The sequence below is a fragment of the Phragmites australis genome, chromosome 12, assembly GCF_958298935.1.
Source record: "Phragmites australis chromosome 12, lpPhrAust1.1, whole genome shotgun sequence".
In the NCBI taxonomy this organism is placed as follows: Eukaryota; Viridiplantae; Streptophyta; class Magnoliopsida; order Poales; family Poaceae; genus Phragmites; species Phragmites australis.
Window position 1 is genome coordinate 9004475 of NC_084932.1, and position 15096 is coordinate 9019570.

Genomic DNA, 15096 nt, shown 5'->3' on the forward strand with positions numbered 1-15096 from the left:
CATCGCGGACGCCCTGCCGGAAAGCAACAATAACAGCATGGGGGGCCACTCATCGAATGGTGTTGCGAACCTGGCTGAAGCGCTGTATAAAGCGGCGTAGCGTCTCCCCTTCCTGCTGTTGGACGGCGTGGAGGTCACACTCCAAGCCAGGGCGCGTAAACGTGCCCTGAAAGTTGGCCACAAACTGGTGGCAAAGGTCATCCCAGGAGCTAATAGACCCTGGGGGTAAGTTCATAAGCCAAGAGCGGGCAGAGCCCCTCAAGGCAACATGAAAATAGTTTGCCATCACCTTTGCGCTGCCTCCAGCCGCTTGGATGGCCGTTGTGTAGATCTGGAGGAACTCAACGGGGTCAATGGATCCGTCGTACTTCTCCGGTAGCTCGGGGCGGAACTTAGAAGGCCACCTGACCCGGCGGAGCTCGACGGTGAAGGCACGGCAGCAGGTGCCGTACCCCGCAGCGCGAGCGGGGGTCTTCGATGGCGAGTGGCGGCGAGCCGGGGATTCCCGGTGGCCTTGGGCCGGGAGAGAGGAAGCCTGGTCCTCCGTCCCGACCTCCTGCCGGGTCTCCCGCTGGCGCTCGAGAGTAACTCGGGCATCCTCGTGGCCCCTCCGCTCGTCAAGGCGCAAGCGAAGGTCCCGGGCTTCAGACACGGCCAGGGGGACGGCACTCCGCCTGGAGGCCCCTCGGCCCGTGCGGGCGTTGCCCGTTGAGGAGCCGACTCTGGCGGCACCACGCTGAGAGGTGGTGCGAGGACTCCCGGCCTGCACCTGGCGACGGGCAGTGCCAACCAAAGCGACGACATCTTGGATCCACCGGCCTTCTGGAGTGTTCGGCGTGGCCTCAACGGGCGGGTGCCTGAGGAGAGCATGCGCTGCAAGCAGCGCGCTCCCTGGGCCGGCCTCGCTGAATGCGAGCCTGCGCCGAGGTGGCACCCGACGTGGTCCAGAGGCGGACCTAGCGATCGGGGTCCCGACCACCTGCTGGGGGTTGGAAAGTGCGTCGGCAGCGACGGTGGCGGCCCTGATGGGCCCAGCGCCTTGATCCCCTTGAGCGGGAAAAACCGCGCACGTGGATGGCGGCTGCTGCTGGTACGCAGCAGCGACTGGGCTCTCTCGGGCGTCGGGCAGCACTCCGTCACTGGAAGTGGAGCCGGAACGCTGGAGACGGTGCCCACCGGCCATCTTTTTCTGTGGGAAAAAAGCGAAACAAACAATCCAGGGATATTCCCCCCTACCTGGCGCGCCAGCTGTCGGAGGATGAACTCCTGTCGCAGGGATCCCGAGAGACCCCTTTTTAGAGATTCGGCCGGGGGGATGATCCTGAACAAGCTTGTTTGGGAAATAAGCGGGAAACGGAAATAAATGCAGCAGCCGGTGGGAGAAGATCGTCCTAGTGCAAGAAAGATGGGTGCACCGGGGTTTAGACAGGTTCGGGCCGCACGGAGGCATAACACCCTACTCCTGTGTGAGTGCTATATCTATCCTTGAAGGGAATTCTTCAAGGATGTATCTGGTTACAGGGGAGAGCTGTTTTACAGAGAGCTTGAGGCACTCGTGTTCTATCTTGGCTTGAGCTGGTTCGAGCGTGAGCCTTGTCGGGCTTTTTTCCTGTGAGCGCCTGAGTCTGTCTTTTTTCCACCCTTTTACGTGTTCTCCATCCTTTCCTTTTATAGGCGCGCCGACCTCGACATATCCTGAATGGGAAAGAGGGGGTGCGAGTGCCAAGGCACCACGGAGAAAGGCGTCATCATTCCGTCTTGGTGAAGTGACAGGGGCGGTGGAAAAATGCGGCGCACATCCGACCACCCACCACTGTGGATGCCCTCCGGCGCCATTAAGGGGGTCCACCGGGCAGCCTCAGAGGTGCCCGGTGCGCCCACCCTGTCTTGTTCTCCTGCCAGGGCAGGGTGGCAGGCGGAGCGCTTCGATTCTGGCAACGTTATCCCGAGGCACCCGGATGAAACGGGACGGGACCCGTGCATTTAATGGACCCACGCCCCCCTGCCAGTGCATGGCAGGGTCTGACACTAGGGCGTGGGCAGCTGAGAATGTCAGGATGTCAGGATGTCAGGCCGCGCGTGCCTATTAAATGCGGCATTCGCGTCTTTGACTGGCTGACACCCCGGCGAGGGGACCCTTTGGGTCGTCAAACGATCTTGCGCGAACCTTCGGGGAACCGCATCCTCGGGGGCTGCCACGCGCAGCCCCGAGCACTCTCTCCTGAGCACTTTGGTGAGACCTTCGGGGAACCTAGTCCTCGGGGGCTGCCACGTGCAGCCCCGAGCACTCTCTCCCGAGCACTCTGGCGAGACCTTCGGGGAACCGAGTCCTCGGGGGCTGCCACGTGCAGCCCCGAGCACTCTCTCCCGAGCACTCTGGCGAGACCTTCGGGGAACCGAGTCCTCGGGGGCTGCCACGTGCAGCCCCGAGCACTCTCTCCCGAGTACTCTGGTGAGACCTTCGGGGAACCGAGTCCTCGAGGGCTGCCACGTGTAGCCCCGAGCACTCTCTCCCGAGCACTCTGGTGAGACCTTCGGGGAACCGAGTCCTCGGGGGCTGCCACATGCAGCCCCGAGCACTCTGGCTGTTTGGATCATCGGGGGACTACAGTACTCGGGGGTAAGTGAGAACCCTTCTGAGCACTTCCTTCCCGGTACTTGGACTCTGCAGATCATCGGGGAACTGGGGTGCTCGGGAACCTAGAGGCTGCGGCCCCGAGCACCCTCTCTCGGGACTTAGTTTCTTCTTATCCTGCAGGGTGGACCTCGCGGGATGGTGATATGTGGCGGATGGCCGGCCCGGTCTCGGGACTCAGGGACCCCTGGTTCCTAATACACCGACAGTTTTGGACCTAGTTGGGTCTTGTAATCGTGTCAGGCTCAGAGTTCAAGTTGTGTACGCCTATTTCCATAGCTGCACAACACTAGGTCAACCTCCTCACGTCTCCTCTATATATACACGGTAGCCATCTTAGTTTAGACTCGGGTTTTGCTTAGATTATTCTATTTTATACATTTTTGCCGCTTGTTCGGTTTGCGGAACCCCTACTCGAGCACTTCATTAGTAATTAGCAATATTCAGATTGCATCTACCTGTTCTTGCTTGTGTTCTCGATTCGCTTGTAGGAAAAGCCTTCTTGGTGAGGTCAACCGCGTCTTGGCACGGTTGGTAACCACAGAGTAGTGGTGTAGTAGTTGCGAGGGTTCTCAATCTGTTCTATTTGGAGCCTTTGGATCATCAATATCGAAACTCCACCAATCGACTTATCATATTACCTTTCGGAAGATCGGGTACATGCGCATCATTGCATCCTACCGTGGATCCCCGCTAGATCCTGCCATGGATTTCGCGAGGGGAGGAGAAGGAGGAGTCCGATGGGGGAGGAGACAGGGGAGGAGCTAGGTGTGGAGGAAGCCGATGGGGGAGGTGGCAGGGGAGGTGATAAGGGAGATAGAGACGTGCGTGGTGGAGGAGATAAGACAAAGGTGCTCGTCGTTGTGAAAAATCTCTGGAGCCGAACGTGAGGGCGAGACAAAACTAGAATCAATCAAAATTCTAGGTCCGAACGGACTATCAATGATGGTTCGTGACTAGAACCAACACTGATAGTCATCATTAGTTCTGGCTTTTAGCGACTCCATCATGGTTCGAACGTGGAAGATTAAGAATCGGCAGTAATACATTTTTACTATCGGTTCCTGCACAACCGGCAATCATAATCGTTGCTAGTTTCGTAGTGGTGTGTCCCAGGGATTCTTTGTGTTGTTGAGACCCAAGTGTCGAAGAATTGTGTGGAAGGTTTGACAAGGCCACTGGGTTTCCATGGCTGCTATGCTGTGGACAACGATGGGTGCAGCGGCAGCCCTAGGAATTTTCTGGGAAAGTTCAGTTGATTTCTCTCTTCTCCGCTACTCAGCTAACCATATTGACCGCGAGGTCACTGTGGACGGCAAGCCTCCGTGGCGTTTGACGTGTATCTATTGCGAGGCCGAGCGGAGCGAGAGACATAATACATGGGAGCTGATGAAAAGGATCTGTGGTGAATCAGCATTACCATGGCTATGCATTATAGATTATAATGACGTTATTCGGCCTGAGGAGCATGTCGGAGTAGGTACGAGACCAACACGATAGATGCATGAATTCCGAGAGGCAGTGGACGTGTGTGGCCTTGCGGACATAGGTTACTCAGGGGCGGACTGGACATTTGAGAAATGAGCTGCTGGCGGAGGATACACGAGAGTAAGGCTGGACCGAGTGCTCACGTCCCGAGTGGTCGGCTGCTTTTCCTTTGGCATCGCTGCGACATGTGCATGCTGCGAAATCGGATCATTGTTTGCTCTGGTTAAGACCAGAGGTTGAGGAACAACCACGTCGCAGAGATTGGATGCCAAAGCCATTTCGGTACGAAAAGATGTGGGAGAGACACCAAGACTTCCTCCCGTTTGTCGAGAACAGCTGGGGCTGGAAGGAAAAGTACACACTATAGGAAACATGCATGGTAAATTAAAGAGGCTCTCAGGGAACATGCAAACCTGGAGTCACTTTTCTTTCGGTAGTGTGGTGAAGGAGATGAAGGAGCTGAAAGGAAAACTTGCATAACTACGTGCGGTGCCAAGATGCCTTGGTCCGTCACATGAGGAAATTAAAACCCTCAATAAGCTGGCCGAAATGTGCCATAGAGAGGAGATCATGTGGAGGCAGCGAAGCTCAATCTAACGGTTAAAAGAGGGTGATAATAATACTCGGTTTTTTCATCAACGTGCTTCTCAGAGGAAGAAGAAAAATAAGATCACAAGGCTCGCCCGGTCGGACGGGTCGATTACTGAGAATGACACGGAACTCCAAGGCATGATAAGAGATTTTTACAGCTCTTTGTATACTTCGGAAGGACTAGCGGACTTGGAAGTTCTATTAGTTGCGGTCCCACAGAAGGTAACAGAAGCAATGAATGATGATCTTGTCAGCTCTTGGCCGGCGATGAATGCCGCCGACGAGAGCAGGAGCTCGGCGAAGAAGACGAAAACAGATGAAGAACACAAGAACAACTCACGCGAGTACTTGGAACACGAGACAAGGTCTTTGGTGCTACTCAAAACCGCAGCATTTTCTGTTGATCTATTCTCCTTTTATTTGGAAATACAAAGAGCAAAGCTCTCGGTGGCCAGCCGCACATCGCGCTCACGACGCGTCCATCTCCACATTCGCGACGTCGCCCACCACCGATCGCTCAGGCTCGTGCGCGAGCTATTCTAGCCATGGCCTCCTACGCGCACGGCGACCACACAATCCGGTGCTCGTGCGCATGCATAACAAAAAGAGAAACATGCACTTCTAACTAATTACAGCGCAAGGCTTAACTAACAAATCTCCTCCTAAGCCTTGCGTATCTGCTTGAGATTGACGAGGCCAAGCTTGGCGCGCAGTTCACAGAAGCGTCGCGCCAAAGCCTTCGTCATGATGTCCGCCAGCTGCTCAATGGTGCCAATGGAGGCAACACTCATCCTTCCTTCTTCGATGCATTCTCGAATGTAATGAAATCTTGTATCTATATGCTTGCTGCGATCGTGGAAGACAGGATTCTTACTGAGTTGTATGGCGGACTCGTTGTCGATGTTGAGTTGGAACGCGCCTGCCTTCTCGCCCTTGAGCTCCGCAAGGAGGCGCGCTAGCCACACGCCCTGGCAGGCAGCCGTAGTCCCGGCGATGTACTCTGCTTCGCACGAAGACAGAGCAACAACCTTCTGCTTTTGTGACTGCCAGGTGATGACATTGTTGCCGAGGAAGAAGACCACACCCGTAGTACTCTTGCGCGTGTCAATGTCACCAGCGAGGTCGCTGTCGCTGTAGCCGATGAGCTGCGCATCCTTCTTCTTCCTCGTGTAGTGGTAGCCGAAGTCCAGGGTGCCCGAGATGTACCTCAGCACCCTCTTGACAGCCACCAGGTGCTCGGTGGTTGGCTTCTCCATGAAGCGGCTCACGTAGCCCACCGAGTAGGCCAGGTCTGGCCTTGTGTTCATCAGGTACCGCAGCGAGCCGACGATGCTCCTATACGTGGTTACGTCGACGGCGGGAGCTGTACTCGCCTTGCTCAGCTTGAGGCACGGCTCCATCGGGATGTAGCTGGGATTGCACCCAACCAGCCCGGCGTTCTTCAGGATCTTCGCCGCGTACGCGCTCTGGCCCAGGGTGATCCCATCCGCCGACTGCGTCACCTCCATGCCGAGGTAGTAGTGCAGCAAACCCAGATCACTCATCTGGAATGTGGCCTTCATCTGCGACTTGAATCATCAATGTCGCTGATGCTCCCGCCTGTGATCACCAGGTCATCGACGTACACTCCCACGACGAGGCGGCATGAAACCTTGCCGCGGAGGTATACTGCGTGCTCGGAGTCACTGCGCCTGAAGCCGAGTCTGAGTAGGGAGCTATCCAGCTTTGCGTACCAGGTGCGAGGAGCTTGATGGAGCCCGTAGAGTGCCTTGACGAGGCGCAGGACCTTGCCTTCTTCTCCCTTGAGAACGAAGCCGGGCGGCTGCTCGACGTAAACCTCCTCCTGTAGCTCGCCGTTGAGGAAGGCGGACTTGACGTCCATGTGATGGACAGTCCAGCCCTCGCTCGCGGCGTGCGCAAGAAGGAGCTGTACCGACTCCATCCGAGCCACCGGCGAGAACACTTCATCGAAGTCGACTCCTTGCCGTTGCACGTAGCCCTTCGCGACCAGCCGGGCTTTGTACTTGGAGATGATCCCGGTTGCGTCCTTCTTCGCCTTGTAGACCCATTTGAGCCCAATGGGTCGTGTCTGCGGCGGCGGGTCGACAAGCTCCCAGGTGTCATTTGCCTCGATCGACGTCATCTCATCGTGCATTGCATGGTGCCAGCACTCATGCTCCTGCACCTCTGCGAAGGTGGATGGCTCGGTGTCGCTAGCCAGCAGCAGGTGCTCCGCCGTCTCCCGTTGTGCCAGGCCTAGTAGTGTGGAGGGCCCCAGCACGTTGTCCAGCCTGCGAAAATGAAGCGGAGCATCATCGTGATCAACATCCAGATCAGCCTCGTCTGTGTCCGGCGGTGTGGCGAACTCTAGCTCCTACCCAGCAGCTTGTGCTGGCGTGCTTGGTGTCAGCGGCGCGACGTCGTAGAACGGCGACAGTGACGCGGGCGTCTGCGCGGGTGATGCCGAGCTGGATGCTGATGCCGCCGCATGCGTAGTGGTGGACGAGGTCACGGTGATCACTTGGGGCTGATCCGCGGTGGCCTGCTCGATGTTGAAGTCATCGGCGGCGTCGGCGAGCTCTCCCGCCCAGGTCCATTGAGCGGCTTCGTCGAACACGACGTCGCGGCTGACATGGACCCGCCGCGTCGACGGATCGTACAGGCAATAGGCCTTGGAGCCCGCCTCATACCCGACGAAGATGGTGCACCGGCTCCTGTCGTCGAGTTTCTTCAGGTTCGGCGTCGTCACCTTCATGTGCGCGACGCAGCCGAAGGTACGTAGGTGCTGAACGCCTAGCGTGCTCCCGGTCCAGAGCTCGTAGGGGGTCTTGCCTCCTACGCTCTTGGACGATGACCGGTTGAGCAAGTAGACAGCCGTCGTGACCGCCTCCCCCCAGAAAACCCCCGGGAGTTGCTTTGCCTTGAGCATGCTCCGGGCGGTCCCGACCACGGACTGATTTCGCCGCTCGACGATGTCGTTTTGCTGAGGCGAGTAGGGCGCCGTGAGCTCGCGCTGCACGCCGAGCTCGGTGCGGTACTGGTCGAAATCCCCCGCCAGGAACTCCCCTCCTCGATCCGTGCGGAGTGCACAGACTTGCTTCCCGGTCTTGAGCTCCGCCGTGGCCTGGATGCGCTTGATCGCCGCGGGAGCGGCGTCCTTGCTCGGAAGCAACGTGATCCACATGTACCGTGAGTAATTGTCGACGAGGAGAAGAAAGTACCGGTTACCGCTCAGTGTCGGTGGTGTGATGGGGCCGCAGAGGTCATCGTGCAGCAGCTGGAGCACCTCCGTCGAACGCGAGAGAGCGCGCTACGGGAACGGCGTGCGTCTGTGTTTCCCAGCCAGACAGGCGTCGCACACCTGCTCGACCTGGTTCAGCAGGGGCATCTTCCTGAGAGCGCCGAAGTTGACATGCCCAAATCGGGCGTGCCACAGCCACGCATCTTTGTTGGCGTGCGCCGCCAGACACACCGGCCATGCAATGTTGATGTCGAGCACGTAGAGCCGGCTTGGGCTCCGGTGAATCTTGGTGAGCAGGACGCGCTCCTTGTCGTGGACCCGCATCACTCCACCCTCCACGAGCACTTGCAACCCTGCCTCGTCGAGCTGGCCAACGCTAATGATGTTCGCAGTGAGGTGGGGAATGAAGTACACGTTGGCGAAGGCGCGGTGCTCCCCATTCTTGTACGCGAACAGGATGGTCCCGCGGCCCTCGATCTTGACGACGGAGCCGTCGCCGAAATGCACCATGCCGACGATGCCGGTGTCGAGGTCGGAGAATGCCGCGCGGGATCCCGTCATGTGATTCGTGGCGCCGGTGTCTAGGACCCAGCGCTTCGGGTCCCGGTCGTCAGCCGCGTCGAACGTGGCGAACACCTTCTCCTCCATGAGCTCAAATTGGCACGGCGCCGCGGTGGTGCCATCGTGGCTTGGGAGCGACAGCGGTGATGGAGTGGAGGACTCCAGGTGAGCCCCCCAGTAGTCCACTGCACCCAGGGCGAGGAGTAGCGTGGGCTCATCATCCTGGGCCACGTGGGCCTGCTCCTCCCTCTTCTTGCCGCGGCAATCCTTGGCCCAGTGGCCTTTCTTACCGTAATTCTTGCAGATGTCGTCGGGGTTGGCCCGGCCCGAGCTGGAGCCGGTACGTGATTCGGTGTTGCCGCCGGCGCCACGGCCGCGGCCTTTACCACGATGCTTGCCGTGGCCACCTGAGGTGGAGCTGCCCCAGCCAGACTCCTGCTTGCGCTTCTTGTACCTCTCGATCCACTGCTCCTCCGTGAGAAGCAGCTTGCCGCCGGCATCCTGAGGCAGGGAGGGCTTGACGTCATCCACCGCCTTCAGTCTCCCCATGACCTCCTCGATCGAGAGTTGCGAGATGTCGAGAAGGATTTCTATGGAGATGACGAGCTGCTTGTACCTTGGACGCACGACGCGCAGGTACTTGGCAACCACCTTGGTGTCCGCTTCTAGATCGCCGAGGGCCGCCAGCCGCTGGACGATCCCCGTCAAGCGCAGGGCAAAATCCTCGATCGCCTCGCCGTCGTGAAGCGTGATCACCTCGTACTCAGCACGGAGGTTCTGCGCGGTCGCCTTCCACACTCTATCATCGCCGATGCAGAGCGTCTTGATGGCCTCCCAGGCGTCCTTCACCGACTCCTTGGTCACGAGCGTGGAGACCATCTCAGGCGGAACCGCGCTGCAGATCGCGTCCAGAGCGGTGCGGTCGTCATGGAACTCGACGTCGCCGTGCTCGACGGCATCCCACAGGTGGCGGGCTTGGAGCTTCAGCTTCATCAACAGTTGCGGCCAGTTGCTGGAGCCGCCGGTCTCCCTGATCACGCACTCGATGACGACCTCCTGCGGACGTCTTGCGTCCCGGGTGCACGAACGATGCGACGGAGAACGGCGTGGACGTGGCGTTGGCGAGCGCGACGGTGTCTTGTCGCCTTCGGCGTTGCCGGACGTCCCCACCTTGTCTGTGCCCGGCGGGGTACGGCCACGGGACCTCCTTGGAGACGCCATGGCAGCTGCAAGACCTCACACAGGCTATGATACCACTTGTCAGCTCTTGGCCGGCGATGAACGCCGCCGACGAGAGCAGGAGCTCGGCGACGAAGACGGAAACAGATGAAGAACACAAGAACAACTCACGCGAGTACTTGGAACACGAGACAAGGTCTTTGGTGCTACTCAAAACCGCAGCATTTTCTGTTGATCTATTCTCCTTTTATTTAGAAATACAAAGAGCAAAGCTCTCGGTGGCCAGCCGCACATCGCGCTCACGACGCGTCCATCTCCACATCCGCGACGTCGCCCACCACCGATCACTTAGGCTCATGCGCGAGCTATTCTCGCCACGACCTCCTACGCGCACGGCGACCACACAATCCGGTGCTCGTGCGCATGCATAACAGAAAGAGAAACATGCACTTCTAACTAATTACAGCGCAATGCTTAACTAACAGATCTTGCGAAACTATATACACCCGATGAGGTCAAATGGGCCCTGTTTCCAAATGTTCCCAACAAAGGCACCAGATCTGGATGGCTTCCCAGCACACTTCTTCCAACGACATTAGAGTGTATGTGGTGAAGAGGTGATGGGGACAGTACTGCGAGTACTCTGTGGAGAGGACAGTTGTAGCATCTAGATTCCTAGGTAAGTGGTAAGTGTTTTGATGATTAATGATAACCGTATCATTGTGACTAACAAATTTATTTTGAAGGGTATTAAAAAATTTTAGTTCACAATAATGATTGGGTATTATTGATCACTAAGGCTATTATATGGATGATCAAAGGAGATGTGCATCGAGATTAAGAATCTTCTAATTATAATTGTTACAAGGGAGAGGAAGGACACTTAGAGTAGTATAGATCTTCTTTTTTAGTCTTTTTAACCGTACTATAAAGAAGTGATAAGAGTAGTAGCTTGATCTAGATGAGTTTAGACTTGATTTGATGTACACTTGTGAATCTCTAACGCTAGGTAGCTCATAGAAGTCCATGGATGAGATGTCGTGAAGTTAGAGCTCAAGAAAAGATTGAATTGGAAGAGCTCAGTGAAGTTAGCCTCACTGGATAGTCCAATAATGTGACTCTATTTCTCACTGGAGCATTTCTCTTGTTTCAGACAAAAACAAATGAGAAGACTGGATGGTCCGATGGTTAACTTACAGATATCACCGGAACCTTTTCTTGCTGACATGTGTCCTGAATTTTTTGAAGTGCTGCACCGGATGGTCCAGTGTTACCCCCTGTGAGGGCACCAGAGCTTTTTTAGCAGAAGAAAATTTTCCATGTGAAATTGAAGTTGAATTCACCAGATTATCCGATGATAGAAAGATTGGAGCACCAGAGCATTTCTTATAGAAAAGAATTTTTGGTTCCAGAAGAAGCTACACCCATCGGATGGTCTGATGAAGGCAAAGAGGAATCACCGAACTAATTTTTATACAGAAGATTGCAACGGGTATTCTAACTTTGTTCTTCTGATCGGATGGTCCGATGAAGGCAAAGAGGAATCACCAGACTAATTTTTGCAGAGAAGATTGCAATGGGTAGCCTAGCTTGGTTCTTCTAATCGGATGGTTCGGTGATGAACTAAGTCGAGCTGGATGAATCCACTGGATCATTTTTTTTAGCAGTAATGGCTAATGACAGCTCGCACAATGGGGCTCTGAAGTTTGTTCTCATCGGATTATCTGGTGATTGTAAGGAGATACTCTCCAAATCATCTGGTGTTAACAGAAAATGTGTGGGTTGTTAGGCAACAGCTAAATTTGGATCTCTAGCCTATAAATACCCCCTCACTTAGTTTCAATTGGCTGTCTTACGACCTTAGAAGATCTTATACACTATGTGTGTCATCAAGAAGCAAGATAGTGCACTTGAGTAAATTCCAATGTTCTTAATTGAAGGTTAAGGACATCTTTAGTGCTTGGAGAGTAGCAGGTGTGTATCTAGCTATAGTCTAGGCTTTATCTTGGTCAAGTGAAGCAATTGGCTTGTTACTCTTGGTGGTTGGTAACACCTAGCCAGTCTTTGATGGTTGGAGATGTCTCGGTGAGCTCTTGGAGTTCTTGTGGGAGCTCCGGGAAGAGTTATGTGCTTGGTTTGATGCCCGCCAATCCAGAGATGGAGAAGCGGTAATCATGAGTGAGCATTTGAGACTTCGTGACTCAAGGAGGAGTAATATCCTTTGTGGATGCTCCAATGAGGACTAGGGGGAGTGCGAACTCCTCGATACCTCAAGAAAAAATCAGTGTTCTCTTGTCCATCTCTTTATTTTCCCATATTTATATTTAAGCTTTTACTTACTTGCAAGCTTTACTTTCCGCATTTACTTTGTATTCTAGCTTACTTGTTTTTATGCTTCCACCTAATTTGATCGTATAGTCGTATTTCAATTCATTTAGGCTAAGGTTTCTACTTGTTCTAGAATTCGGTAAGAGTAAATTTTTAATAGCACAATTCACTCTCCTCTTGGGCTATTTGTTCATTTCAATTAGTATCAGAGCCTCGTGCTCTTGATAGGCTTAAAATCCTAGAGCAATGACCCTCGGAAATGAAAGTAGCATGCCAAGGTTTGAGGGAAAGAACTTCTCATATTAGAAAGTTCATATGGCGAGCTATCTTAAGGCTATTTCCGCCGAAGTTTGGCTAACCGCTTCCATTGGCCTTTATCAACTATTTACTGAACAACAAACTAGATGGAATGCTAAGGCTAAAAATGTTATTTTTTAGGGAATTAGTGAAGAGGTGTTTTCTATGTAAGGAGTAAGGAATTAGCTCATGATATTTGGACCGGTCTTTGTGAAATTCATGAGGGTTCTATAAAATTCCGAGAGGAAAGATATCATATGCTAATGAACAACCCTAATCAATTTAAGATGCTTCCAAATGAGCTATGCAAAGATATGTATTCACACATTAATATGCTTGTTGAAGAAATCAATTCTCTTGAACTCACTCAATTGTCTCAAGAAGACACTATTCGTAAGATCTTGATGGTGCTTCTCAAGCCGCAATACAACATTGTCATCTCTCTTCTTCATGAGAAAGATATCAATGACATGATCACCACCGATGCTATGGGAAAGATTCGTGCTCATGAGATGTTCTTGTTTGGAGATCAAGAAGAATCTTGCTCTCAAGGCCAAAATGATTGACAACAACAAGAAGAAGGTGAAGATCTTATCAACAAGTGAAAGCGATGAAGGTGATGATGATGATGGCTCTGACACCAATCTTTACTTCCTCATGAGAAGAACCATAAGGATGATATCCAAGTTGGGAAAGAAGTGCTACAATTATGATCCCAAGAAGAACAAATTTTGCTCCAAGAAATTTGACAAGTTCGCTGGTGGCGACAAGAAGTGCTATAATTGTGGTGAATATGGCCACATGTCATATGATTGCCCTCATCCCAATAAGAGAAACAAAAATAAAAGAAAGAAGATTGATGCAAATGAGGATGAGGACAAGCACAAGAAAAAGGGTCAAGGCAAGAAGAAGAAGAAGCTCTTCAACAAGAAGGGTGAAGGTCGCAAGGCTTATATTGTTGGTGAATGGGTCTCCGGCGAAACATCAAGTGAAGATTCAAGTGATAATGAAGATAAGGAGTTCGTGGGCCTCGCCATCACCAATGATGATCTACCGTTACCTCCACCATCTATGTGTCTCATGACCAAAGGTAACAACAAAATGAGTAGTAAGGATGATGATAGTAGTAGTGATAATGATGGTCTTTCTCCTAATGATCTATCTAAGCTCATGAATGACTATGCTACTATCATCAAGAAGCAAAAAGCTAAAATCAAGTCTATTGAAAATGTTAATGCTAAGCTTAGCTCTAATCATGATGACTTACTTGCTAAATACTATGATTTGCTTAAGAAACATGATGAAGTAGTTGCATCTAGCAAATCTCTTAGAGTGAGTAACAAGAAGTTTAAGCTTGAGAATGTAGACTTGAAATGCAAATATCAAGAACTTCAGTTAGCTTATGATGTTATTGATCCTAGCATGAATAAATTGCCTACTATTGATGTAGTTAAGGTCAATGTATCTATTTCTTGTGATAATCTTCTTCATGTGATACTATATCATCTTCTAAGACTAACCATGCAAGGGAGCAAGAGCTCATGAATGAGATTGCAAATCTCAATATGTGTGTGGCCCGGTTGACTAAGAGGGGTATAAGAACAAGGAAATCCTCATGAAAAATTCTATGTACTACAACAAGAGAGGCCTTGGATGCCTTTCCAATTCGGTGGAGAACATCACCAAGTCACCAAAGATCAAGAAATGCTTCATCAAAGAAGTTGGTTCATATTGCCAACATTACGAGGTCACCGGCCACCACACAAGGGAGTGTCCAATTCCTACTAAACTCCTTCCTATTTTTCCTCCTAAATACAAGTCCACTTTTAATGATCATCATTTTCTATTGCATAATCTTAAAAGTGGAAAAGGCATGGCTAAATTCATTGAAACTTAAGCTAAGGGCAAGCTTCCTAGGAAAATTTGGGTACGTAAAGCTCTTGTGTCTCACATGAAAGGTACCAAACTTAGTTGGGTAACTAAACAAAAAGCTTGATCTCATGTGTGTAGGTGAAGTACAAAGCCGGTGGAAAGCATTGGGTGCTTGATATTGGATGCACACACCATATGACTGATAATTTAAAGATGTTCACCTCTCTAGAAGATGAAGTGGGCGATCATGATAAAGTCACATTTGGTGATAATTCTAAGGCAGATATGGTAGGTTTGGGTAAGGTGGCAATCTCAAATGATCTCTCTATTTCTAATGTGCTTTTAGTAGAGTCTCTTAGTTTTAATTTGCTTTCCATAGCTCAACTATGTGATTTAGGCTTCACATGTTTATTTAGTGATGTTGATATTGTCATAACTAACAAGAAGCATAATGATCTAATCTTTAAAGGTCCTAGATATAGAAATATCTATCTTGTGAATTTTTCCTCTAATGAAGCTAGCTTGACAGCATGCCTCTTCACCAAGACATCCATGGGTTGGCTTTGGCATCATCGACTTGCACACATTGGAATGAGCCAACTCAAGAAGGCGTTCAAGAATGGAATGGTGGTTGGTTTGAAGTATGTAGTGTTCGAGAAGGACAAGTTGTGTAGTGCTTGTCAAGCGGGGAAGCAAGTTACAAGCTCTCATCCATACAAGTCAATAATGTCTACATCAAGAACCTTGGAGCTTCTACACATGGACCTCTTTGAACCAACTAACTACAAATGTCTTGGTGATAATCTCTATTGCCTTCTCATTATTGATGATTATTTAAGATACACTTGGACTTTCTTTTTAGATGACAAGAGCAAGACCGTTAGGATCTTCAAGAAGTTCACAA

At 52.0% G+C, this 15096-nt stretch overlaps 2 protein-coding genes across 2 annotated transcripts; both read right to left on the minus strand.

Annotated features, from left to right (window-relative positions):
- Positions 1-5376: 5376 nt before the first annotated feature.
- Positions 5377-6276, minus strand: LOC133886314 (uncharacterized mitochondrial protein AtMg00810-like). Its single transcript, XM_062326059.1, has one exon. It carries the CDS (start codon positions 6274-6276, stop codon positions 5377-5379), a length of 900 nt encoding a protein of 299 aa, XP_062182043.1.
- A 1748-nt stretch (positions 6277-8024) lies between these two features.
- Positions 8025-9737, minus strand: LOC133886315 (uncharacterized). Its single transcript, XM_062326060.1, has one exon. The coding sequence runs from the start codon at positions 9735-9737 to the stop codon at positions 8025-8027; it is 1713 nt and encodes a 570-aa protein (XP_062182044.1).
- Between the last annotated feature and the right edge of the window lie 5359 nt (positions 9738-15096).